The sequence below is a fragment of the Coffea arabica genome, chromosome 6e (assembly GCF_036785885.1).
Source record: "Coffea arabica cultivar ET-39 chromosome 6e, Coffea Arabica ET-39 HiFi, whole genome shotgun sequence".
Classification (NCBI taxonomy): Eukaryota; Viridiplantae; Streptophyta; class Magnoliopsida; order Gentianales; family Rubiaceae; genus Coffea; species Coffea arabica.
Window position 1 is genome coordinate 39,040,871 of NC_092321.1, and position 25,820 is coordinate 39,066,690.

General features: G+C 39.6%; 3 protein-coding genes across 3 annotated transcripts; all 3 read left to right on the forward strand.

Moving 5' to 3' along the window:
* Positions 1–10,811: 10,811 nt before the first annotated feature.
* On the forward strand, positions 10,812–17,429 carry LOC113696748 (uncharacterized). The gene is made up of 3 exons (XM_027216132.2): positions 10,812–13,126; positions 15,988–16,600; positions 17,376–17,429. Exons 1-3 carry the CDS (start codon positions 10,812–10,814, stop codon positions 17,427–17,429), a joined length of 2,982 nt encoding a protein of 993 aa, XP_027071933.2.
* A 1,148-nt stretch (positions 17,430–18,577) lies between these two features.
* Positions 18,578–20,842, forward strand: LOC113696747 (uncharacterized). Its single transcript, XM_027216131.2, has one exon. The coding sequence runs from the start codon at positions 18,578–18,580 to the stop codon at positions 20,840–20,842; it is 2,265 nt and encodes a 754-aa protein (XP_027071932.2).
* Positions 20,843–21,303: 461 nt separating this feature from the next.
* Positions 21,304–24,378, forward strand: LOC113695505 (uncharacterized). Its single transcript, XM_027214631.2, has 10 exons — positions 21,304–21,832; positions 21,972–22,198; positions 22,303–22,509; positions 22,614–22,703; positions 22,805–22,900; positions 22,978–23,283; positions 23,367–23,450; positions 23,556–23,654; positions 23,809–23,863; positions 24,128–24,378. The coding sequence occupies exons 1-9, from the start codon at positions 21,304–21,306 to the stop codon at positions 23,860–23,862; spliced, it is 1,692 nt and encodes a 563-aa protein (XP_027070432.2). The 3' UTR covers position 23,863; positions 24,128–24,378.
* The last annotated feature ends 1,442 nt before the right edge of the window (positions 24,379–25,820 follow it).

Below are 25,820 nucleotides of genomic sequence, written 5' to 3' on the forward strand. Positions count from 1 at the left end.
ACTCAAGATTCAAGTACAAATTTGAAAGAGAGTTGAAGGTCTCTCTTTGGGTTTTCTTCTCCATTTGTTCGGCTAAGCAAGATGAAAGATGAAAACAATTTGGTCAACTTTTTTATTTTGTCAAGGTGAAGAATGTGACACAAACTTTAATCTTGATAAAAGAAGAGTTAAAACTTGGCTACTATTCTTGCTAGCTCTCAAACCCATACACTATACGGTAAGTTTATTCCTTTGGAACGACAAACGAAAATCTTCACCTAACTTAAAGACTAAGTTATAGCAATAGACTCATGGGCAAGGATCCAATACTGCCCAACCACTCACTAATGGCTAACTGGACAAGGGATGTCATGAGATGCTATTCGACTAGGCAAATGCACTAATTTAAACTTATTGCGTACCCCTTCTGGAATCCCTTCATATTTCTTTTTCAAGTCTATGCTCTGGTGCAATAGTTCAATTTCTCCAAGTATTCTTGTGCCCATCATCATCCCCAGTGCTCAGTTAATCTCTTTTAGAACAATACTTCCCTTCGAATAATCTCTATTTTCTTGTGCAGATCAGTCAAATTTGTCATCTCGTTGATCCACTTAACTTGATGATAACTTGCCAGGCAAATCAAAGGAGTAGAATAAGTAACTAATTATAATTGGACATTCTAACCATATAACTTTTAAATTCATTCATTTCCAATCCAACCACGAGAGCTAAACGTAGCTATTCTCAGATGAGATAGACAAGAAAGTAGGGTACATTTAGAGCAATATCTCGAAACACTATGCCACTTATTCTTATCCGGAGATTTTAACACAAGGAGTATCCTTACCACTTATGAACATAATGAAATCCTAAAGCGTACTTTGTACGTTGAAAGTTCCACATCCTATCTCAAGCACTTGCATACAGGTATAGAACCCAAATTCTTTTCTCAAATCCCCATGTATAATTCCAAAACTCACGATTTCGCCACGATAGTGATCGAGTCAAGTCCATACTTTGACATTAGTGGATAGGTGCCAAGGAAGTATAGGAAAGAATATCACAAGAGGGGTACAAATATCCATATAGTTACAATCAAACCGCCTCACATTCGAAATAAACACTTATCAAGTCTTCACAGTCGCAGGAGAAGGAAATAGGTCTTCAGTGCAAATTTCTCAACGTACACTACAGTCTAGCCACCGTCTATAGAAACGCTAACAGACTATTTCTAGATTAGTCCATGATAACTTCCGAGATATATCCCCTCAATCAGTCCAACAACTAGGTCAAGTGTCAGAATCTTCCGCGCCTTGACTTTTGCCATTAAAACTTATCTCAAGTACCATCAAGATACAGACTCTTATTCTAGTGCTCTCCTCTTTTTAGTACTCAAGTACAAAAATCCACAATAAGATAATTCACAATTCGAGCCGGCCGGTCCCAAGAGTAAATCACCCATATTAGAGATTCTTACCCGACGTACATATCTATTTCTCCCAAGTATCCTGATAAAGGGTTTATGCTTATAACAGTCATGATTCATAGCTTACGCCCCAGAAGGGCACCTAGTCCTTACCACTAACCCACATAATCGGACAATAACACCACTTGACCCCAAGTTCACTCCGCGCAGGGGCCACTCGAAGTAGCAAAATATCTTCCATTCTTTCAAACCAGTTCTCGGCAACTTTGGGATCTGGCCCTTTAAGAAATTTTGGGGAAGCGAACTTTGGAACCGTTTCAGACCCTATCTTCACTTACTTCAAGGTTCCTTTACTAGTTACCCGGGACTTGACCTCGATGGTCAATCAAACGGGCCGGTAAACAGTAGATCGGTCATACAATTGATAGCTGTAGCCACCTAGTCTCCTTCTCCACATTCAGGTTCTTGGTTCTAATTGGCTACAGACCTTTATTCTTCCTCTTAGTCCTGGACTTACCTAGATCCACACCCATGGCCCCAGCCATATTGTCGTCTAGTCTCCATTATTACTCATTAGTTTAGGGCCCAAGTATTATAGCTATCAAGGTAAACAAATAGGGGTATAACAATATGTGCTTACTCATATTTAAAAGTCACATAAGAAATGGAATCGGAGTCACAATAAGCGAGTGAATTTAGAAAGCAGTTAAAGGCCAATGGCGAAATAAAGTCAACAGTCAACAGTTAATAGTCAAAAGTCAAAGCCAAAAGTCAACGGTCAAAAGTCAAAAATCCAAGTCAACAGTCAAAACATCGTACATAAGGGCTCTTAACAGTCATTTATAAGATAACAGGACCAAAGGTAACAAGTACAGGCCTCAAAAGTACAGATATAGAAGTACAGTCATATCAAACAAAACCTAGCACAAGTGTCAAAAGAAAACTGTACAACCACCGAGCCACAACCTCTCCTATCCTTTCTATGTGCAATAGTCAAAATCATCCAAAGTAGTAGCCTAGGAGTAGAGGCTTAATCCGTCGTAGGACTAGTTGACCCCCCCAGACTGGGCGGGTTCGTCTCTAATCTCGCCTCCTATGTAAGAAGTCTCATCACTCTCCTCTCCAAGGAATTCATCACAAATGTTCAAGATCGATTCAGCTCTAACCCTCGCTTTCCTGGCCCTCTTCACCATGCGCTCTTGCGCTTCTCCAAGTTGTGCACATAGGTCATCAACTCTTTCTTGGCCTTCAACCACATCGTACTCATGCTCCTTAATTCGATCGGCTTGCCTCTTATTAACTTCCTTTAGTTGGTTCACTTCGGCCTCAAGCCTAACATTATCCTTTGCAAGCTCCTTTCGCTCTTTTACCACAGCCAATACCACTTCATTAGGGTAGGCATAAGTATGGCGGCACTCGCAACGCCTATAGCGATTTGACAGGCTCCAATAAACTCTAGCACCTCCAGGCCGGATTTGATACTTAATCATGGGAAGTACTTCATGGGGCTGCTCATCAACTGGACTATCACTATGGCCACTATGTCGTCCATCCTACCCAAAAGTGTAGACAAACTTTAGTATTCTTAAGGGGAAAAATCAAATATAATCCTCAAGTCGGGAATTTCTAACTCGCCCAGGCCAGTTCAAACCTAGGCTCTGATACCAACTGTGACAGCCCCACCTCTCCCTAGGGTGAACCCTAGGGTATCAGCGGACTGCCTGCCCAACTCTCGCCAGGACTCAGTCATTCAAAGAACTAATATCATCAATAACACGGATAGAACATCTTCCAAAACAGGGAATTAAAACCCTAATTAAAACATAATCACTATTTCGACGTTCCAGCTTAGTATATGCATCATCACCTGTCAGCTTACTACTCCACGCTCAAAATTACATAACATAAGTCATACTTGAAAATTTAAGCTTACAAGTCTGCTTAAACAAAAGTTACAACCTTAAAACGCAAGTACGAGCAAAAGAAAGCTAGAAAGCTCTTGATCAAGTCTCTTCCCGATCTGCTAAGGAAAACAAAGGGAGTGGGGTGAGGTAATGCCCAGAGAGGTTCCAAATAAACAAGTAAACACATAGCCATACAAGGAAACAAAATAACCAAATAAACACCACACAGTAAAATAATAGTTTAATCACAGTTCAATTCAAGGATACAGGTGGCTTCCAAAAGCCAAATCCACTTGAGCTTGATCATTACCGGTTCCGTTGACACTCCGTCAACGTTTGCAATCACAGGATATAAAGTCCGTAGAACACCGCTTTCACCAGTCTCCGTCCACCAGTCAACCCCCCACCGGGCCCGCACTCCATAAACAGTAGTTTGGTAATACTCGAGTACACCGATTTCCAGTGTACAGTAAACAGTTCTCAAGGTTTATCAGCCTTCTCGACCAAGTGTGACAGCCCCACCTTCCCTTAAGGCGAACCAAAGGGGTTAGCGGACTGCCTGCCCAGCTCTCGCCAGGACTAACGTGACAACTTAACATGGTTTAAACGTTCCAGAACATACAAGCGCGCTTAGACAAGTCAAAATTTCAAACATAAAAAAAAAATGAAAACGGAGTCGGCCATGAATAGTTACCGACACATCAAAATCCAACCAAGCATCAATCAAACATATACATCGTGAAATTTAGCATTTACATACCAAAAGGGCATACCCAAGTTGTCCAACAAGTTTATACAAGTACGGTTTGCAAATTACAACTCAACGTTTTTGGTTGGATCCAAAATGCACTTAGAGTTTTCTCAAAAGGAGCTATTCAAAATTTCATTCACATAAGCTCAACTCGGCAACCAACATTCATGGACTTTCCAAAAGTATTCAAATTCCTGTAAGGAAAACAAAAGGAATAGAGTGAGCTTACGTCCAGTGAGATACTATCACTCAAGCAACCAAGTTCATATAAGCATAAGACTTTTCACCCCAATTCATTCAATAAAGAAGTAAACCAAGATCACACATTAATAAAATTGGTAAAAGGATACGGACGGCTCTCAAGAGCCCCTTTCCTCACTTGTATACTTGATCGGACTTCATTGACCCTCCGCCAATGTTTACAAGTAACCGACCGTAGACTCCACTTTACTTCCATTCCTTCCACCCAACATCCCCCTACCGGGCCCGAACTCCAAACAGTAGAAATTTGGTAATACTCGAGTATACCGGAATCAAGAGTCTCACTTCTACAAGATTCCATATAACAGTCCCCATGGCTCGTCAACTTTCACGACCAAGCCCTCGCTGGCTCGATTCAATCGACTACCAATGGGGTTGAGCTCAGTAGTAACAGTAAAAGCCGTTGGATCCTCGTCCAAACGACACCAAATCCAGTTTTCCATGTACATTTCAAGTACCACAGTGAAACAGTAGACAGTCGTGTATAATACAAAAGGGGGTGAGGGCGATCAAGTACACCCTCACTTTAATCAGTTTCAACAGTGCAAATAAGCATTCAAGGCATCCAGTTCAAATAAACAAAGCCACACAGTAACAAGCAAGTGAGTAGTACACTCACCAAGCAAGCAAGTGGAATTTCGTAAACTTCCGCCCAAAGAGCGTCTTTACTCACTGTCACGCCCTAAAATATTCAAATAAGCACAATAAGACTCGATTACAAGTCATAAACCAATTCCACATACTACCAAACTAGGGCTCCATAAGAATGTATAAGCACTAGAGTAAACCAGGGAAATCCGGAAATGGAATTAAGCTCTAAACCATAAAAACAGTTTTGACATCATTTTGCGGTTTTGGCACCATTGGCACTACGATTATCGGATGGAGGTGCAAGATACACCATTTCGAAGCTAACAGCTAGGGCTACAAGGTTGTAGAAGGTCCTCAGTCCAGTTTATAGTGAAACTAGGTCAAAAATTCAGTATACTAAACTAGAACCGCAAAAACAGGTGAACAAACCGCATTCTGGTTAACGAACCGTAATTCAGGCTACCTAAGTCCAAATCAAGTGATTCCAAAGCCATCCGAAAGCTAAGACACCAGGCTACATTTCTTAAGAAGACGTCAACAACCAAATCGGAAAAATGGAGCTTAAGTTCAGGTTCTAGGTTACCCTGTTTGGGGTTTTGAACGGTTCCGCGCAACGCAAACGCATGGTTCATTTCTATGGTTCTTATGCAAGGTTTCCAACCAAATTCATACCAACTAAACACACATATACTAACTTCTAAATGACCTACAAATGGTCCGAAGTTTTCCCTCTAAGCCACTACAAAATTGCCAAAACTAACCATGATCCTTAGACTAACTCCATTTGCATCACCAAACTTAATCCAACCACCTACTAACCAAACCCTAACTAACCAAACCTTAGCCAAGCTAAACCAACCTAAGGAAGCCTAGGGTTTCTTAACCCATAATCAGTTTTTACCACTCACTCACCATACCAATGAAACCAATCATCAAACACAACCACTACAAGTTCAATAACACAAGATTAGAGCTAACTAAAATGTTTAACAAGAAACCCTAATTCTTTCATCTCTTGACCGAAATTCCAGCAGCAATAACTCACTAAAATTAACCGTTAAACTACTCAATAAACACCACATAAACCATACAAATTCATAATTACAACAAAAACTTCACTTTCATGACTTCAAGATTAAAACCCCCAAAATTTAACTTTCAAAAGAGATAACTTACCTTCAAGTTGCAAGTTTCTTAGGTTAATCTTCCAAAACCAAGCTCCAAGTTGTTCCTCCAATATCCAAACTCAAGATTAATGAAAACAAATGCAAGAAACAAAAGCTTTTCTCTTCCTTTTTCTTTCTCTCAAATCCGGCCCTCTCTCTCTCTATTTCTTTCTTATTTTTGTTGTTTAATAGCTTAGTTTCTCTTGGATCTTCTAGATATAAGCTTAGTCATAAGCCTAGTCAAGACATGAGAAGATATTTTCTACTACACCAATCACATAAAAGCTTCCAATTTGCTCTCAAGCCCTTACACCTTCAACTTAGCTTTTGTTCCACTCTTGCCCTTAAACATTGGATAATCTTTCAATTAACTCCATAGGTTATAACTTAATCTAATCTAAAACACTTAATTACTTCACTAATCCCCCTCCTATATTAATCACCTATCCTTAAACATATTTTATCTCACATAAAAGCAATCAAATAACAACCTTTTTGTCAAGGGCAAAATTAGGGATTTAAACTTAGAAACTTTTCTAGTTTAGGATTTCCTAACTTTTAAACTCACTTAACCTATCTAAAATGGATCAAATCTTATACGTACCTGTACTAAAACACACACACTAGCATAACTATCTTTAATCACCACTCAAACTTATAAGAAATACAAAAACTAGGGTTTCAATCCTAACCCCAACTTAGGGTTTTCGAATTAGTCCCAAAACCTAATGTTACTGCACAAATAATGAATATAACCTAATATCAAACTTAAGAACGGACTGGGGCCTCACAGTTCCTCTCACACCAATTCACTTGGTAACCTCTAATTATCTCTTAACACCCGGTAAATTAAACCCAGTATCCAAAACTTAACCTAACTGGCCGAATTTGACCGAACTTTCCGCACTAGCGGGTCCCACGTCCGATATACGTTCTTAATTTCTCAAAATCTAACCGATACTAGAAAAATCTTCTAAAAACTATATTTACTCATAAAAATTATTTAGAAAATTTTCTAATAAAGAAAATGCATAAAAGGCGTGCAAATAATTAAAATAAGGCCTAGAAATAAGGAAATTTACGGGTTCTCACACCAAGCCCTTGCTAACTCGATACGACCGACTCACCTATGAGGTTGGGTACCCAGACAGTAACAGTAGTTGATGGAATGTCATCCAAGCAACTTAAGCACAGTCATGTATAGCAATATCTCATTTCATGTTAACGTATTCAGTAAGTGGAGCCTCAGTGGAAAACAAGGAAGGTCGAGTGCGATAAAGTACACACTCGCCTCGATTTTAAATAAAACAGTGTTTGGCTCAAACAATAGCAAATCAACGATTCCAAGTATGCAAGTATTCCACATAACAGGTAGCAGGTAGTGGAACACTCACCTGTCAAGCAAAAGTAGCAATCAGCATCAAACGTCTCAGTTACGATCACCTTCGTTGCCCAAACCTAGGTCAACGAGCGAAACCATTAACAATTGGATTCGTTCCTTACTAAAGTATAGGTTCATTAAGAGACCAAGTGAGTAGCCTAAGCTACTTAATCTATCATGCAAATGAGGTCCAAACCATGGAAAAGTTGATAAGAAAACAAGTTTGGTATGTACATGAAAGTTCGGCAAAAGAAGAGTTTCACCGAAGCTCAAAGGTTTCATTACGGTTAAACTGTCTTGCCCGACCAGCCTCGGGAAAACGGTCATTGCTCATTGGGGAAAAATCGGAATTAGGTTCTGTCAGTGGCATTGGAAACTAGGTTCACAAGGCTATATTTGTCTAGAAGAAACCATTTCCAAAATTCCAACGTAAGTGGTTCAAAATTAAGAAACCAAATGAAATTTCTGGACTATCTCGGGTGAACAGTACTGCACGGACAGCCAACTTTCAAGACTCGCCACGAATCTGATAGCATCATAGTACGTGACCACGTCTACAATGGCTCGAGTGATCAAGGGGGTGAGGATCGCATGCAAGCTCCAAGTGGATCCATTACTAGAGCTTGAGCAAAGAGACTTCGTGAGCAACTCAGTGTACTTATTCAGGCCATACACAAGTCCTTTGAAGGATTCGTACACTCAAGTGAAGGTGATCGCGGTCCGGTATTGAGCATTGAAGCTACACCTGAGTATTAGGGTCTTATCAAACCCTAGTTAGTGAGATTCGCAGTATAGTCATTTAATTCCACATTAGTTGATTAGATTGAATAATTGGCTAAGTGCATGTTGCACATAGAAATGCCAAGGGAAGATTACTTTTTATTCATCATTATTTGTTAAGGTGAGCTGCCTTGGAGGGAAAGCCCACATGAGGCCCGATCCATCGAGGGCCCATATTAGCACACCTTTAGTTCCTTTTCCTTACTAGTTTAGGGTTTACTTGTAGCCTATATAAGGCACCCCATTACTCCCACAAAGGTACACACTTTTATGATAAAAATATTGAGAGAGTTTTCTCCATAGCTTTCGAGCAAACCTTGAACAACTTAGAGTTATACTCTAGTGTTCTTGTTCGGCTTATCAATTCAAGAATCACACTTGAATTGTGGCGCCTTCTACACTTGCCTGAGGTTCACTAATTCGTTTGACTACGGGTTGAGATAGTATCAACAAGTTCGTAGTCACGGGGATTAGAGGGGTCGTAGGGTTTCCGCTGCCACCGTTTCTTGCATCCGACGTCAAATCCAACAAGTGATCTTGGGTCGCGAATCTCCTCACCAACGAGATTCGTATCAGCTGGCATCAGAGCTAGCTTGTTGGTAACATCGTTTTCCCTCTTTTCGTGCCTTAATTCGTATCTGTCTCGGTAGCTCAAAAAAAAAAAAAAATTTTTGCACGTTGCATTCTGGCCGTAAGTTTCCTTTGTTTTCGAGTCTGGTCATCATTGTTTGTTTTTGTCTTGTTGTCGTCTTCAATTTCTGGAATTTCTGGAAGTCAAGTGTGTTGTGTTTGGTTTGGTGGTGTGGATTCCAGCAGTCGCTAAAATCAAAAAAAAAAAAAAGAAACAAACCCACACCGCTAGTGTTCTTATTGTCTCTTCCGTATTGCTGTGTCCGTTGAACCTTGTGCAATCTGTGCCTTGTTATTGCCAATTACTGCTGAGTCTCGGGTGGATAAATCTGGTCATGTCTTGCTGATTGTTTTCTCCACCGCTTGGGACCAGCAAATTGAAGAATCAAGCGGTGCTAGTAACATCGAGTCATAGGAGTTCGGTCCGTGCCGCACTTGCTTTGGCAAGTCTGTCCGAATTGTCCCCTGATTGTTGTGCTTGTCCATTGCTTAGTTTTTTGTCTATTGCTTTTGTGATTAAGTCCCAAACCTAAGTCAAAAAAAAAAAAAAAACAAAGGGGGGGAAAGAAAAATTCTGGTCGGTGTTCCTTCCAAGTCCCAAACCTTGTCGAATTGTGGTTGGTTCTAAAGCTGTTCTTGGTCCGTGTCTTAGTTATTTATTTTCTAGGAGAATATTGGTACCTTGTTCTTGAATTTCGTAAGCAAAACTTCACGGTTTCTTGGAGCTCTTGAAGAGGTTCTTGATCCTTTGAAATCTGGAAATTTGCAGCAATATTCTTGAAGCTATTTGCTGGAAATTTTTGTGTTTGGTTTACAACTCTTGATTGTTAAAGGTTGGTCTATACCTGGTGCTGAACCTTGACCCGTTTGGGAACCAAAACCTAGCCTATCTGATTACCAAAAAAAAAAAAAAAAACACAGAAACCATCAAACGGGCCGCACTTAAACTCAGCCAGACCTGGGAAAATTCTGGGTAGCCTAGACCAGTGTTCATTCGAAGCTGCTGCTGTACAAAAAAAAAAAAAAACACAGCAAGCACATTCGAAACAAGAGTGCCTTGCATGCTTTTATTGAATTGGGAAACCGATTCGGCTGAACAACTAGAAAAAAAAAATAAAGAAACAGCCGCTACAAGGGTTCTACACCAACCAGCTTCTAAAACCGAAGGGACTACCAACGTCATCCTATATCCTAATTTATAGCCACCGCTTGCCCATACTTATCCCCAGTCTTGGTACCCTTTCCAAGCACTTGGGAAAGGATCCAGTCGGCTGAACTTCAAAAAAAAAAAAAAAAACCAAAAGGGACCGACAAGACCAAGTGGCCCTCCAACTCACTTGTCTTCTATTTGGTAGCCGGTCCTTCCCTGGAGTTACTCCTAAGGTGTGTCCACACCTCTGCAACAAAAAAGAAACCAGCACCTTGAGTCAGCTAGAACAAGAGTAAACATTCCACGAAAATCCAGCAAAGCAAAAGGACCAATTTCCTTGTCGGTTAGAGCATTGAGCATCGTTCGTAATTTTTTGTAGCTTTTGTGTCCATTCTTTTTCTCATTTTTACTCTTGAATATATTCTACCACTCCATTCCTAGTGTCCTAATTTTGTTTTCCAAGAAAATCTCTACTCTTACGAATCTCAAATTCTAGCGTGAACTTGATTTTTAAGCTAAATTTGAGCACTTGAGGAGTTCTACTTTCTTCAAGGTTTTGCAAGGGGCTGTGAGAAAATATTTTGGTAAGCTTATTAGAGTGATCTGAGTGACCATACACGAGTGTGAGTGTATACACTTAGGGAGTGAAGTGAAAAAAAAAACAAAAAACAAAAAAAAAATTACTTTTTCCCCTATTTCCTTTTCATTGCTATTAACCCTAGCAGGTACACTTGAGACTCCATGTCTAGTGGAAACGAAGGAGTATCCCGTCCCATGAACTTTGAACAGATGATGGAGCAAATGGAGAGGCGTTTCCAACGCATGCTAGAACCCATTCAAGATGAGTTGCTGCAACTCCGAGTGTCTGGAACACCAAAAACCTCTAAGTCCATGCGAAGGCGAAGGGACGTGGAGGAGTCGTCCGATGGTTCCAATAATGATGATGATGATGAGGAACCTCGAATTCGACCAAGGCAAAGGAACCAGACTGGACCTACCGATGTATTCAAGGGAATCAAGACGCAAATCCCTGAGTTCAAAGGACGGTCCGATCCCGAGGCCTTTCTCGAATGGTTATCCAAGATCGAAATGGTCTTTTCTTGCCAAAACTACACCGAGGTGCAGAAGGTGCAATTGGCCACCATGGAATTCACTGAGTACGCTGTGGTTTGGTGGGACCAAATCAAGAAGTCTAGAAGGAGGAATGGGCTACCTGAGCTCATTCCATGGCCCGAGCTTCGAGCCATGATGCGCACTCGCTTTGTACCTGGACATTACACTAGGGATTTGTACCACCGGTTACAAACCTTAGTCCAGGGCAACCGGAGTGTGGATGAGTACCACAAGGAGATGGAGATCCTGATGCTTAGAGCGGATGTACAGGAGGATCCTGAAGCCACCATGGCGAGATTCTTGAGCGGGTTACGACCCGATATTGCTGAACGAGTGGAACTTCAACATTATATGGAGTTGCATGAGCTTGTAGACAAGGCTATTAAGGTCGATCAAAGGCTCAAGAGGAGGGGTACCACTCGATCGAATTTCGGCAATACCACCTACTCTACCAACCGCCCATTCCAACCAAGGAATGATTCTCGGCCTTCACCAAATGCTCCTACACCAAAGCCGAGATTCGAGGGAGGTAAGGTGGGCAACCCTAGTATTAGTAAGCCGCCCTCTTCTACTCCAAAATTTGAGGAGCCTAGGGTACAAACTAGAGCTCGTGATACTCGATGCTTCAAATGCCAAGGTAGAGGCCATATTGCTAGTCAATGTCCCAATCAAAGGACTATGATTATGATGCAAAATGGTGAGATCGTAAGTGAGGACGAAGCCGAGTACGACGGCATACCACCTCTTGACGGAGGTAGTGATGGGGAATCGCCAAATGAAGAGGAGTTTAGTGCACCCGAGGGTCATTTTGGGACTACATTGGTTGCAAGGAGAGCATTAACTGCACGTGTTAAGGAGGACGAGCTTCAACGGGAGAACATTTTCTACACCAGGTGCTTCGTCAACCAAGCCCTTTGTAGTGTGATTATTGATAGTGGGAGCTGCACAAATGTTGCTAGTTCACTCATGGTGGACAACTTGAAGTTGCCTACAAGGGATCACCCGCGACCCTACAAACTCCAATGGCTCAACAACTCTGGGGAGGTTCGAGTAACTAAGCACGTTCTTATATCCTTCCAAATCCATAAATATTCTGATGAAGTATTATGTGATGTAGTTCCTATGCAGGCTAGTCATATTATACTAGGTAGGCCTTGGCAGTTTGACAGACAGGTGACTTTTGATGGTGTGACTAATAAGTATAGCTTCTTGTACAACAGTAAGAAAGTCACACTAGCTCCCCTTTCCCCAAAACAAGTGCATGAGGACCAATTGAAATTGCAACAAGAGTTTGAGAAATATAGTACAAAAAGGAAAGAAAATGAGAGAGCCGAGGCAAAAAAGGAGAGGAAAAAGGCTATAGATAGCTCGGCAAGCGAGGTAAAAATCGAGGGAAAACAAATGCTCCTGATAAAAGCCAAGAAAGTGAGGAAGTTAATGAGAGATGAGCAGCCACTTCTTATGCTTGTTAGCAAGGAAGTAGCTCTGAATGTGCATGAACTTGATACTGATATACCTCTCGAGGTTAAGTCTCTTTTACAGGAGTACGCTGATGTCTTCCCCGAGGACGTCCCAAGTGGATTGCCACCACTTAGGGGCATTGAACATCAAATTGACTTCATCCCTGGAGCTTCATTGCCAAATCGCCCAGCTTACAAGAGCAACCCGGAGGAGACTAAGGAGTTGCAAAGGCAAGTGGACGAGTTGCTAGACAAAGGATGGGCACGTGAGAGTTTAAGCCCGTGTGCTGTTCCAGTCATTCTGGTGCCCAAGCAAGATGGTACGTGGAGAATATGCACCGATTGTAGAGCCGTAAATGCCATCACGGTAAAGTATCGCCACCCTATACCTCGCTTAGATGACATGCTTGATGAGTTACATGGGGCTGTGTTCTTTACCAAAATTGATCTCAAAAGTGGGTACCATCAAATTAGGATTAAGGAGGGGGATGAATGGAAAACTGCCTTCAAGACTAAGTATGGATTGTATGAGTGGTTAGTAATGCCTTTTGTGACAGCCCCACCTTCCCTTAAGGCGAACCAAAGGGGTTAGCGGACTGCCTGCCCAGCTCTCGCCAGGACTAACGGTTCGGTATAGAGCGAGCTACGATCCGGAACTTACAAACGCGCGTAAACAAGTCAAAATGTCAAAATAAAAAAAATAAAACCGGAGTCGGCCATGAATAGTAACCGACCCGTCGAAACCTCAACCAAACATCAAGCAAATATTTACATGTTGAAATTTAGCAGATACAATCCAAAGCGGCATACCAAAGTGATTCAAAAGTGGATACAAGTACGGTTTGCCAAATCAAAAGAGAAACGGTCCCAAAAGTACATTTAGGGTTTCAATAAATGAGCTATACAAAAGGTATGTCCAACTAGCTCAATTCGGCAACCAATTATCAATTGCAGTCCAAAAGTATTTATTTTCCTGTAAGGAAAACAAAAGGAATAGGGTGAGCTAATTGCCCAGTGAGATAATACTACTCAAGCAACCAAGTTCATAGATACATCAAGCTTTTCAGTCCAATTCATCAAAGGTAAATAAAGACAAACATCAATAATGATGATAAAAGGATACGGGCGGCTCTCAAGAGCCCTTTTCCTCGTTTGCATTCTTGATCGGATCTCATTGACTCTCCGTCAATGTTTAAAAGTAACCAACCGTAGACTCCACTTTACTTCCATTCCTTCCACCCAACATACCCCTACCGGGCCCGAACTCCAAACACTTGCACTATGGTATTACTCGAGTATACCGGAATCGAGAGTCTCGCATACTACAAGATTCCATATAACTTTCCCCAAGGCTCATTAATTGTCACGACCAAGGCCTCGCCAGCTCGATTCAATCAACTACCAATGGGGTTGAGCTCAATGATAACAATCATGGTCGTTGGATACTCGTCCAAACGACACCAAGTCATGTACTTTTATTTCATGTAACATTCCAATAACATGAGAAATAAGTGAGAGTGATAAAGTACACCCTCACTTCAATCAATATCAATGGTACAATAAACATTTAACTCATCAAGTTCAAGTATCAAAGCCATATAGTAACACACAAGTGAGTAGTACACTCACCAAGCTCGAAAGTGATATTTCACGCACTTCCGTCAAAGGAACGTCGTGAACCACCGTCACGCCCTAAAACACGCAAACAAGAACAATGAGACTCGATAACGAGTCATAAACCAATGCCAAATATTCCCAAAATAGGGTTCCATAAGCACACACAAGCAATAGAGGAAACCAGAAAAATCCGGAAATGGAACTAGCTTTAACCCTGAAAAAAACAGTTTTTGACGTCATTTTGCGGTAATGGCACCAAAGGCACTACGATTATCGGATGAAGGTCTAAGACCCACCATTTCGAAGCTAAGAGATAGGGATACAATATTACAGAAGGTCACTCAACCCATTTTCGAGTGTAACCAGGTCAAAAATGCAATCTACTACACCAGAACCGAAAAAACAGATTCACAGAACGCATTCTAGTGCAAACATCATAAATCAGCCTACCTAAGTCCAAATCCAGAAATTCCAAAGCTATATGAAAGCTAAGAAACAGGGATACATTTAATCAGAAGACCTCAACAACCAATTCGGAAGCATTCCCAACCAAAATAACCCATTACAGAAGCAATTCTCAATTTCGGGTAAAACCAGGGCAGCAAGGGTAATTCCATCTTTCCTCAAGCTACGCTACTCCGATTGACCTGAAATTTTGTAGGAACCTCTAAAATATCATTCCCTACAACTTTCATGTTTTAACCCAAGGCCAATTCGGCCTCTAGCTATGAGATACAAAACCAGGCAGAAGGTAATTCAAAGAACCCTAACTTTCCAATTTTTCTTCCAAAACAGAAATTGCTTGCAATTTACCACTTTTTCCACCTTCTAGCTTCCTTAAATACCATTTCCAATCATCATACATAACCACATAATCATATTCATATGAAAACAGAAAAATCCCCAAAAATTATAAAACTTCATCACTTCAATCGAAATCAAGATATAATCCATAAAAGTGCATCTTATACTACCACCAATCATGATTTAAGCATCATTAGAGGGAGGAGAGGGGTCCTTCTCAACTTACCTTAGCAACACAAGAGAGAGAGCAACTTGTCACCTTAGCTTTCCAAACAACTCCACCAAACACCTCACAATCACTCACTTAAAGGTTTCTATGGAACAAAAGCAAGATTAAGTGGTTGATTAGTTGAATTTGAGCAAGATGGAGGCAAGGATTTGAAGAGTTTTCTTTCTTTCTTTCTTGGAGGAGAGGGCCGGCTATGAAGAGGAAATTTTGAGTGAATTTTTGGTCAATTTTGAGTTATTTTAACCAAATGGTAAAAGTGTGAATAGTAGTCAAAAAGTGCCACCAATGTCCAAGTGACGCTTGTCACTCTATTAATGCATCTCTATCCCTTTGTTCCCTCTCACATCAATCCACATAGCAACCTCTAATTATCTCACAACACCCGGTAATTTAAACCCAGTATCCATAACTTAACCTAGTTGGCCGAATTTTTCCGAACTTTTCGTCCTAGTGGGTCCCACGTCCGGTATACGCTCTTAATTTCTCAAAACCTATTCGATACTATAAAAATCACCTAAAACCTCTATTTACTCATACAAATTATCTAGAAATTTTCCTAATCAAGAAAATGCAGAAAACATGCCATTAATGATAATAAAACCTAGAAAATGGAAAAGTTACGGGTTCTCACACCTTTTGGGCTAACTAATGCACCTAGTACCTTCATGAGGTTAATGAATCATGTTCTGCGTCCATTCTTAGGAAAATTTGTGGTAGTTTACTTTGATGATATCTTAATTTATAGCAAGTCTTATGATGAGCATCTAGAGCATATTAGGGCTGTTATGGATGTACTTCAAAGAGAGAAGCTCTATGCCAATCTCAAGAAGTGCAATTTTTGCACTAACGAGCTTGTGTTCCTGGGGTTTGTTATAAGTGCGCAGGGAATGAAGGTGGATGATCAAAAGGTGCAAGCTATTCAAGAGTGGCCGACACCACGGTCCGTGGGTGATATTCGAAGCTTCCATGAACTTGCGGGTTTCTATAGGAGATTCGTGAGGGACTTTAGCACTATTGCTGCACCCTTGACCGAGTTGATCAAGAAGAATGAGAACTTCCATTGGGGAGATTCTCAAGAACAAGCCTTTCGCGCTTTAAAGCACAAACTCACACATGCACCTGTACTTGCTTTACCTGACTTTTCTAAGACATTTGAAATTGATTGTGATGCTTCAGGTATTGGAGTTGGAGCTGTGTTGAACCAAGGAGGAAGACCTATTGCCTACTTTAGTGAGAAACTCAATGGGGCTGCACTAAACTACTCAACTTATGATAAAGAGTTGTACGCCCTCATTCGAGCCACTACAAGAAAACGGGCTTTTTACAACGCTTTTGCTGTGGCACAAGGAGAAAGTGCGGTAAATAAGCGGCAAATTTCAATTTGTGCTGCAAATTTCACAACGGTTCCTAATTTTTACATAAAAATGACATAGTTTTAATAAAACCCATAAAAGATAGTTTCCTAGCACAATCCACATATCGATCCCTTGTAAAAAGGTATCGATAAGCCCCCAAAAGCAGGAAGGGGTTTATCTTTTACAAATCCGAAAAGGAAAAAACAAAACTACCTAGACCCGAATTCTTCCTCTCATCCAAAACCACTGCAGTATGCAACTCGGATAAGAGTTTGTCAATTTTTTCACCATCTCTGCTTCAAATATAGCAGAAATCAAAAGCTCTTACGCCATCACTATTACAGAGAAAAAGGTAAAAATTCTTCCATATGATTTTCGATTTCTATGTTTTTTTCCCTCGTATGTCTTTGTGACCTGCACTCTTCTCTGTTGCATATATATTAATAACCCTAGGATCTTAACTGAATTTCGGTTAATAAGATTTGGCACAAAGCCCTAATTTGATTGGGCAAAGTAATTGGTCTTCCGTTGATTCTGAATTTTGTCAACCACAGTTGTCGAAATTCCTACAGCTGAAAGCTCGAACAAATTGACCCAACCATTTGAGTCATTGACTTCAAAAATTAGGTCTCGCGGCAACTAGAAGAGGCTGCCCCACTACAGCCCCTGTTCGTTGATATTGGTGTGTTCATGTAAGTGTTTCTTGTAATTTAATGTAATGCGGATTATCATGAGATCGCTGCTTTTATTATTACCTGTGTTCTGTTTTGTGTGACAGTCAACAGATGCTACTGTATCTTTTCTTGTCTGCTCTGACTATGTAATGTCATAACGAATGTTTCTTCTATGGAATTTATCTGCAGTTAACCTAGATTGGATGAGAAAGACAAGGATATTACTCATCTGGAAATCACTTAACAATCAACCATAGATTTTACTCTTGGTTTCTGTACTAGTAAAATGCGTGCCATGGACTAGATTTGCACGCTTGACATGATTTTCCAAATAGGTTGGCACAGATGCTAGTGCATCTTTATCTGGTTTGCTCTGGAAGTAGAGCTTGCATGTAGCGTTTATGTAACGTCATAACAAAATTTCCTTCTATGGCATTTATCTGAAGTCAATCAAGGTTGGATGTGAAAGACAGAGGATGTTACTCTTCTGAAAATCACTGAACAATCAGCAGTAGTTTGTAATAGGCACTAACAGAGGAATGACTGTTATACTCTCAGGTTAGTGGGCTAGTAAAATGAGTGCCTTGGACTAGACTTGCATGCTTCATGACTGTGATTTTCCAAATGGTTGGGCACAGTTTATTGGTAAATTTTTATTGCAGCAGCAAACTATGTTTATCGGATGCACTTGAAGAACAAGATTGTGAGAAGAGGCCTAACCTCCTGAAGTGCATTCTCAAAGTCCTATAGAAAACCAAAACCACAAAAAGATATTATTCCTTTCATCCTTCAGGTTATTAAAGTTCCATTTTTAAACTGTACAAGGAGGCAGTGCAGCGAGATTTATGTATTCCTAGATAGGTTCTGTTCTTTAATTTTCTCTATGTGCTGTAAATTACCTTCACTGTTACGGGCCTCATATCCTCCTTTTTCAGCTTTGTGATTTCAAATCCCTGAGTAAGTGCCTCTCTCAGAGGGCCCATTGAAGCAGCCTTCACTAAGTTCTTCATGTAAGTGTTTCTTGCAATTAGCAATTTGTAAGACAATCTAGCTCCCCTGATTTATCTATGTTTCTTTTTCTTGCAAACAGAACACTGGTTTGCATATTGACATAAATTCACCACATTCTTTTGGCATTGAGAAGTTGGGTTAACTGTTAACATCGCATTCCACTATGAGCATAGCAAACTGGGATGCACATGCTGCACTTTATTTTTTATTTTTTTTGCATGTTAATAAATTTGCTATTTTTCAATTCTGTTTATAAGGTCTCTTTTCTTGCCTTCTCAATCTTGTTTCTTGTAGAATGGATGATAGGTCTTGGATCTTTATTGAAGACCGAGTCAATAATCCGTACTTTGAAAAGTGTCTGAGTGACTTCCTTAAATTTGCCTACAAAAAGAAGGAGGTTGGGAGTAGAATATATTGCCCATGTAGGCGATGTAAAAACTCAGAACGAAGAAAGGAAGAAACTGTGCGTGCACATGTAACAATGAAGGGGTTTTTGACCACTTATACAAATTGGATTTATCATGGTGAAGATCCACGGGACTTCAATCAAGAAAATATGAACAATGGAGTGTTTAGGCGCATTGAAAATGATGACATGAATGAATTGATACATGAAACACTTGGAAGAACACTTGAAGAGAATTCTAACATAAATTTAGAAGAACTTAGAGGAGCCTGTGATGAAGAGACTAATAAGTTTTTTAAGTTGCTGAAGCATGTCGAAACAGAGTTATACCTTGGATGTAAAAATTTTACTCTTCTATCATTTGTCATCAAGTTGTTGCATGTCAAGTCTCTTTGTCGATGGAGCAACAACTCAATGACAATATTACTGGAGCTTCTCAAGGAAGTTTTTCCTGAGAATGAATTATTTCCAAGCTCTTATCGTGATGCTTGGAAGATTGTTAAAGACTTGGGTCTTAGCTACCATAAAATTCATGCATGCCCCAATGATTGCTTGATTTATTGGAAGGAGACAGAACATGAAACCTTTTGCAGAAAGTGTGGAACTCCTAGGTATAAGCAAATTGTAACACAATCCGATGATTCAAGTGAACAAGCTAACAAAGTTCCAGCAAAGCTTGTTCGCTATTTTCCTTTGAAACCACGTCTCCAAAGGCTGTTCATGTCATCAAAGACTGCTTCATTAATGAGATGGCATGAAGAGGAGCGCATCAAGGATGGAAAATTGAGGCATCCGACAGACTCTTTAGCTTGGAAGCATTTTAATAACCGGCACCCAAGCTTTGCTAGTGATCCTCGCAATGTTCGTGTTGGATTTGCAGCGGATGGATTTAACCCATTCAAAGCAATGAACAATAAATACAGCACCTGGCCAGTGATTTTAGTGCCATATAATTTACCCTCATGGATGTGCATGAAGCAAACATCATTTATGTTGTGTTTGCTAATTGATGGGCCTAAAGCTCCAGGTAATGATATTCACATATATCTTCAACCAGTAATTGATGAATTGAATGAGTTTTGGGATCCAGGGGTGCCTACTTATGATGCAGCTAGTAAGCAAATGTTTTACTTACGTGCTGCACTACTTTGGACTATCAATGATTTTCCAGCTTATGGAAATCTATATGGTTGGAGTACCAAAGGGAAGTATGCATGCCCTTGTTGTAATAAAGATGTTCGAAGTCAATGGTTGATGCATAGCAAAAAACATTGCTATTTGGGTCATCGTCGATTTCTAGCTATTGATCATCCTTATCGTTTAAATCGAGCACAGTTTGATGGGACAATTGAAAAACATTCTAGACCTGTTCGATGGTTTGAGATTTTAGAACAACTAAGAGATTTTAGAAATGAATTTGGAAAGGATCAACCAGTTTCCTCAGCTAGGAAAAGGAAAAGGAGGACTAAAGATAATAATGACTCTGAACAAAGTCCCATATGTAGGTATAATTGGAAAAGATTGAATATATTCTTTCAGTTACCGTATTGGGTGGATAATTTGCTTCCACATAATCTGGATATAATGCATATTGAGAAGAATTTCTTGGAGAATCTCTTGTGGACACTGTTGGGGATGGGCAAGACAAATGATGACATTAATGCTCGATATGATCTAAAAGAAATGGGGATAAGAAAGGCACTTCACCCACAATCTAAGGGTGACAAAGTGTTTCTTCCACCTGCATGCTTCACAATGAGCAAAGATGAAAAAGAAATTTTTTGTAATGTGCTAAAAACTGTCAAGGTCCCTGATGGTTATGCATCAAACATTTCGAGGTGTGTGAATATTAAAGAACGACAAATCTCTGGGTTAAAGAGTCATGATTGTCACATATTAATGCAACAATTGTTATCCATTGCTGTGAGAAGAATATTGCCTAAGCATGTTTGCAGAATTATCATTGAGTTACGAGATATATTTAGGCAATTATACTCGAAAGTGCTTACTGTAGCAGATTGTGAAACTTTGGATTGCTTAAGTGCATTCTTCTCTGATGAGGATAATCTTGGGATTGACAATACGATTGATGATACAAGTGATGATGATGATTTTTTTGATAAAGCCCAACAAGGAGACAAGGCTGATGATTGACTCTAATTTTGGAATATAATCCTACCATTTTGTTATATGAAGTTTAGATATGCCAATATTAGATGAAGTTACTGATTAGTATGAAAAATATTAATTGTGGGATCATTTTCACTGCCTTGGATGTCAATTTATAATTCCTTATGTTCATATTAGTCTCCTTGATAACCTGCATTCTACTTCTTTTTTTAGCAGGTTGGTAATGCTGGATTTACCTTATGTTCAATTTATGATTCCTTATGTTCATATTAGCAAGTTGGTAATGTTGGTTTCATTGGGTTATAGTTCCTTAATATGTATATGTTCTTTGTGTTTGCAGATTTTAGAAACTTAAACTCCAAAAGTAAGATGATACAACACTCTCTTGCTGAATTGTGTGATTGGTTTCTGAAAAAAGCCAGTAAAATTAATCATCTTACTTAACTTTGCCTTCAAAAATCAGAAGCTGCTTTTATAGGTTTTCCATGGCACCAAGTAAGAAGGGGCCCCGCAAAGTTGTTGGGCCAATGTCCGGAGCGCATATTGAGTCCACTAATAGTTTGAACCCTGTTTCACAGTCAAGCTCTCAATCTTATCAGACTTGCCCCAATCATTATTCAAAGCCTCCAGCACATAAATTCATTGGGGCAATGCCTGGAATACACATAGACCCTACATCTAGCTCAAACTCTGTTTCTCGACCTAATTGTCAAGTGAAATCACATGACTCCAATTCAAATTCAAACTCAGCTTCTAGCTTTATTTCTTCTTCTCAGTTCAACTCTAAAGCCAATTCACATCAGTTGAACTCCAAGGCTGATTCTCAACTAAATTCCCATCCTAATTCACATATCGGTCAAGGCTTTCATTCTCAACCACTAGTAGACCATCGTGAGCAACCAAATTCCTTTGATAACAATGATTCTGAAGCTGGATCAGGTTCTTCATATGATTCAGAAGACATAGAGGATGTCTTTGATGGTACTTTTGATGATGATGATTCTAGTGAAGAAGGTCGGTTGGAAAAGAAAAGATTACCACAAATAGTTTTGAGTCTAGCATTCCTTATTATAAGCTTTGTATAATATTCATAAAAAAAATTATATGAATCACAATTTCTTCTTTTGTATGTGTATGTGTTTTTTGTACACAGGAGACAATAGTGGTAGAGGACTAGCCAGACGAAGTGCTGGTTGGGGTGGTGGAAAGAAATTGGAGTTAGTTTGGAATGCACGGGGCCAAGTAATTGGTCCTAATGCTACACAGTATATAAGTCAAGTAGGAATCTTAGTAAAGGATGGTAATAAATTACCACTCACGTACACAGATTGGAGGGCCATGCCTGAAGGATCTAAGGAGAGATTTTGGGAAGATATTAAGGTATTTTGACTCACTATCAAAGTTAGCAACATTTTTTTTCTTTTTATTTCATACAATCTTGTAGCTTGTGAATGTTTAAACTTTTGTTTTGTAATTTTTGATAGAGAAATACAAATATTGATGATACATGCAAGAAAGTACAAATGATAAGGGTCAGCAAATTGTGGAGAAATTGGAAATCAAAAGTCAAGAGCATGTATTTCACTCCTTATAGGAGGCACAGGTCATGGCTATTAGCACACTGTCCTGCAAGAGTTGAGGAGGATCAATGGCCTATTTTGGTTGATTATTGGAGCTCAGAAGATGTCAAGGCATGTATTTATTGTCACATCTCTTTTGCTTTTGAATTAAATTCTAGTGCTATTATGATTTTGATGTGTTGTTAACTACCTTTTTCTGTTTTGTACATAATTAGAAGCAAAGCAAGATTAATAGCAAGAATCGAAAAAAACAAAAGATGCCACATCGAACAGGGCGAAAAGATCATGTGAACCTCAGGGAAGAGGTATATTAAATTCTAATGCTTATGTTTCTAGCAATTTTTTCTGGAACATAGTCTTATTTAGAAATATTAACACTTTAGTTTGTACATTGAATATGTGGCAGCTTCGGATTAAAACTGGAAAAGAGCCTTCGAAACTAGACGTTTTTATTCATTCAAGACAAGGAAAACAAATGGATGAGTTGACTTCACAAACAATTGTAAGAATAGCTTTTAGTCACTTTTTATTGGTTTTACTTCATAAATAATTCTTTCTTCTGTCTGTTTTTCAATTTAGGCAACTATGAATGAGGAAATACAAAAACTGCCAGAGACATCCAGGGATGATAATTTTGTGAAAGATATACTCTATGAAAATATTCTTGGACCTGAAAAACCAGGTCGTCTTCGAACTTATGGGGTAGGTGCGACTCCAAAAGACGTGTATAGGATGTCAGATAACATGAATGCTGGACAAAAGAAAGCATTTGAGGATGCAGTGAATGAGAAAGTGGAAATCATACGTGGTGAACTACGAGAAGAAATGAATTCGAAATTGGCAGATTTTAAGGAGGAGTTGATTGCTCAATTTGAAGCAAGAATGGTTTGGGATAACTATTTGGTTAAATATTATAGTTTTTCTAATTTTTTTATTGCTTTAGTTACTATTGATCTTTGTTCCTCCAGAGGGCATCCACATGTAACTTGGCATCACTCCAAAGAAGAGAAATGAATGCAGCAAAACAATCTCAAATTTCGGACTCATTAGAGGTTGTATATTAATTCATACAATTCGATTTTGTGTTCAAACTCTCTGAAATATCAGCAGCTATGGCCTGATTTTCTTTTCTTCACACTTTGTTGATAATGTAACAGGTTGGTGATAGAATGAACAGGGAAGTTGGAACAAATGATGCTGAAATAAACAAGTGTGAAATGAATAAAAAAGTTTCTTCAATTGCTGATATTCTTGAGGTATAGTATGCGTACTTTGAGTTGGTCCTTCTATAGAAGACCAATTTTGCTGAGTTCCTTGTTGATATTGAATTGTGCATGACTTCCTTGTTGATGACTATTTGTGCGTGAGCTCCTTGTTGATATTTAATTGACTAGTCTTTTGTTATACCAGAACCATCATACAAAGAAGAAAAGGAGCAGGACTACTTGCAAACGACTTGCTTGAGGTACTGGAAAAGTTTCTGGAAATAACTCTATTCTGTCAAGTTTTCCATTGAGTATTTGTATGATTGGGAAGACGAGCTGTTTTTGTTAAGATTTAGCCAGCTATTTATGGGACATAATGTAGTAGATGTGGTTTTAATTTTCAGTATCTGTGAAAAGGTTGAATTACAAATTCCGTTTCAGTAACTATTGTTATATTAACGTTTTCTTCATGCTTAATGGGCTGGGGTTATATGAGCAGGGGACTAATAGAATACACTTTGCAGCCCTGGACTTGATGGTACATTGGAAGCATGCGGATTGGGAGATATGAAGATGTTTTTGAGAGATGTATGATGAAGTGCTGTACTTTTGAAGACAAGCACATTTTGGAATATATGAAACATCTTGTAATTGGAGCGAACAATATTAAATGATAAAGTTTGTAGAATTTGACTAAAACAATGTATGGTACTTTATTCTAGTGTATTGTGGAACTATATTTTGTTATAATATTCGATTTTAGGATATTTGAGCATGATAATTATTGTACCATGAAAAAATTGATTTCTGGTCTTTATATTGGTGACTTTTTTGCGACGCAAGTTTTTGTCGCATGACATTGTGGACATTTTGTAGCGCATTTTTTGTGCCGCAAGTAGAGTGGTGACACTCAAATTGGCGTCGCAAAGAGTGATGCAAATGCATGCGACATGTTGAAAAATTGTGTCGTTTTCTTTTGTAACGGCTACTTTTGTGACACAATTTAATTCCGTCGCATTTGTGCCGCAAAAAGGTTTTCGCGGCAGTTTTTGGACTTTTTGCAGCATATTTCTGGCGTCGTGAAAAGTCAATTTTCTTGTAGTGAGCACTACAAGTGTGGCAACACTACTTAAGGCCTAAGGAGTTCGTGATACACACCGATCATGAGTCCCTTAAGTACCTTAAGGCCCAGCACACCTTGAGCAAGAAGCATGCAAGATGGATTGCATTCGTGGAGTCCTTTCCGTACGTGATTAAATACAAGGCTGGTAAGTCTAATGTGGTTGCGGATGCACTCTCCCGAAGGTACTCTCTACTCACCTCCTTAGATGCTAAGTTGTTAGGGTTTGAGCTGATTAAAGAGCTCTATACCCAAGATAGTGACTTTGGTGAGCTTTACACTTCTTGCAAACACACTGGGCAAGGTAAGTTCTTCATTTCCGATGGATACTTGTTTTGTACCAATTGGCTTTGTGTCACGACCCCACCTCCCCCTAAGGCGAACCAGAGGGTTCGGCGGGCCGCCTGCCCAGCTCTCGTCGGGACTCAGTCGTTCACTAAAGTCCTCAATTGAATTTCAAGATATATATATCAAATATACATCAAAGGTTCCCAAACTTTACATATCAAAAGCGAAGCGTCCACGCTTCCACTGCGCCACTCTGATCCTTGATCACAATTATTATACAGGAGGAAGTCCAAAACTAGACTATTACACATCCAATCAATTCTAAACGTTCAATACAATCCCAATATGAATGATTACACAAAAGGAAATCCAAGTTCAATCCATACATGAGATAATCCATGAATAAACACTACAAGCCCTTCCTTCGCCTTGAGCCCTGTGGAGGGGAATAAAACATTTTGGGGTGAGCTAGAAGCTCAGCGAGTAACCAGTAAAATCAGTTATCAAATCAGTTTCACAATCGTTCATTTCAATAATGTCATTTCAATATGGAGTATCAATAATTTAAGAAACATTTACAATGGAAAGCGATAGTAACATTCATGAAAAGGATACGTTCGTTCTCCTGTCATTTCATTGCATTTTGGTTTCATTCGTGCATTCATTCACCCCGTCCTTGGCTTTTGGCCAGGCTCCACCAACCTACAAGGTAATACTCGAGTATACCGAAACGTTCACCCAAGTTCCTAGTCGCCCGACCGAGTCCGCTTCTGGCTCGAGACGACCGGTAACAATGGGCAATGGCCAGT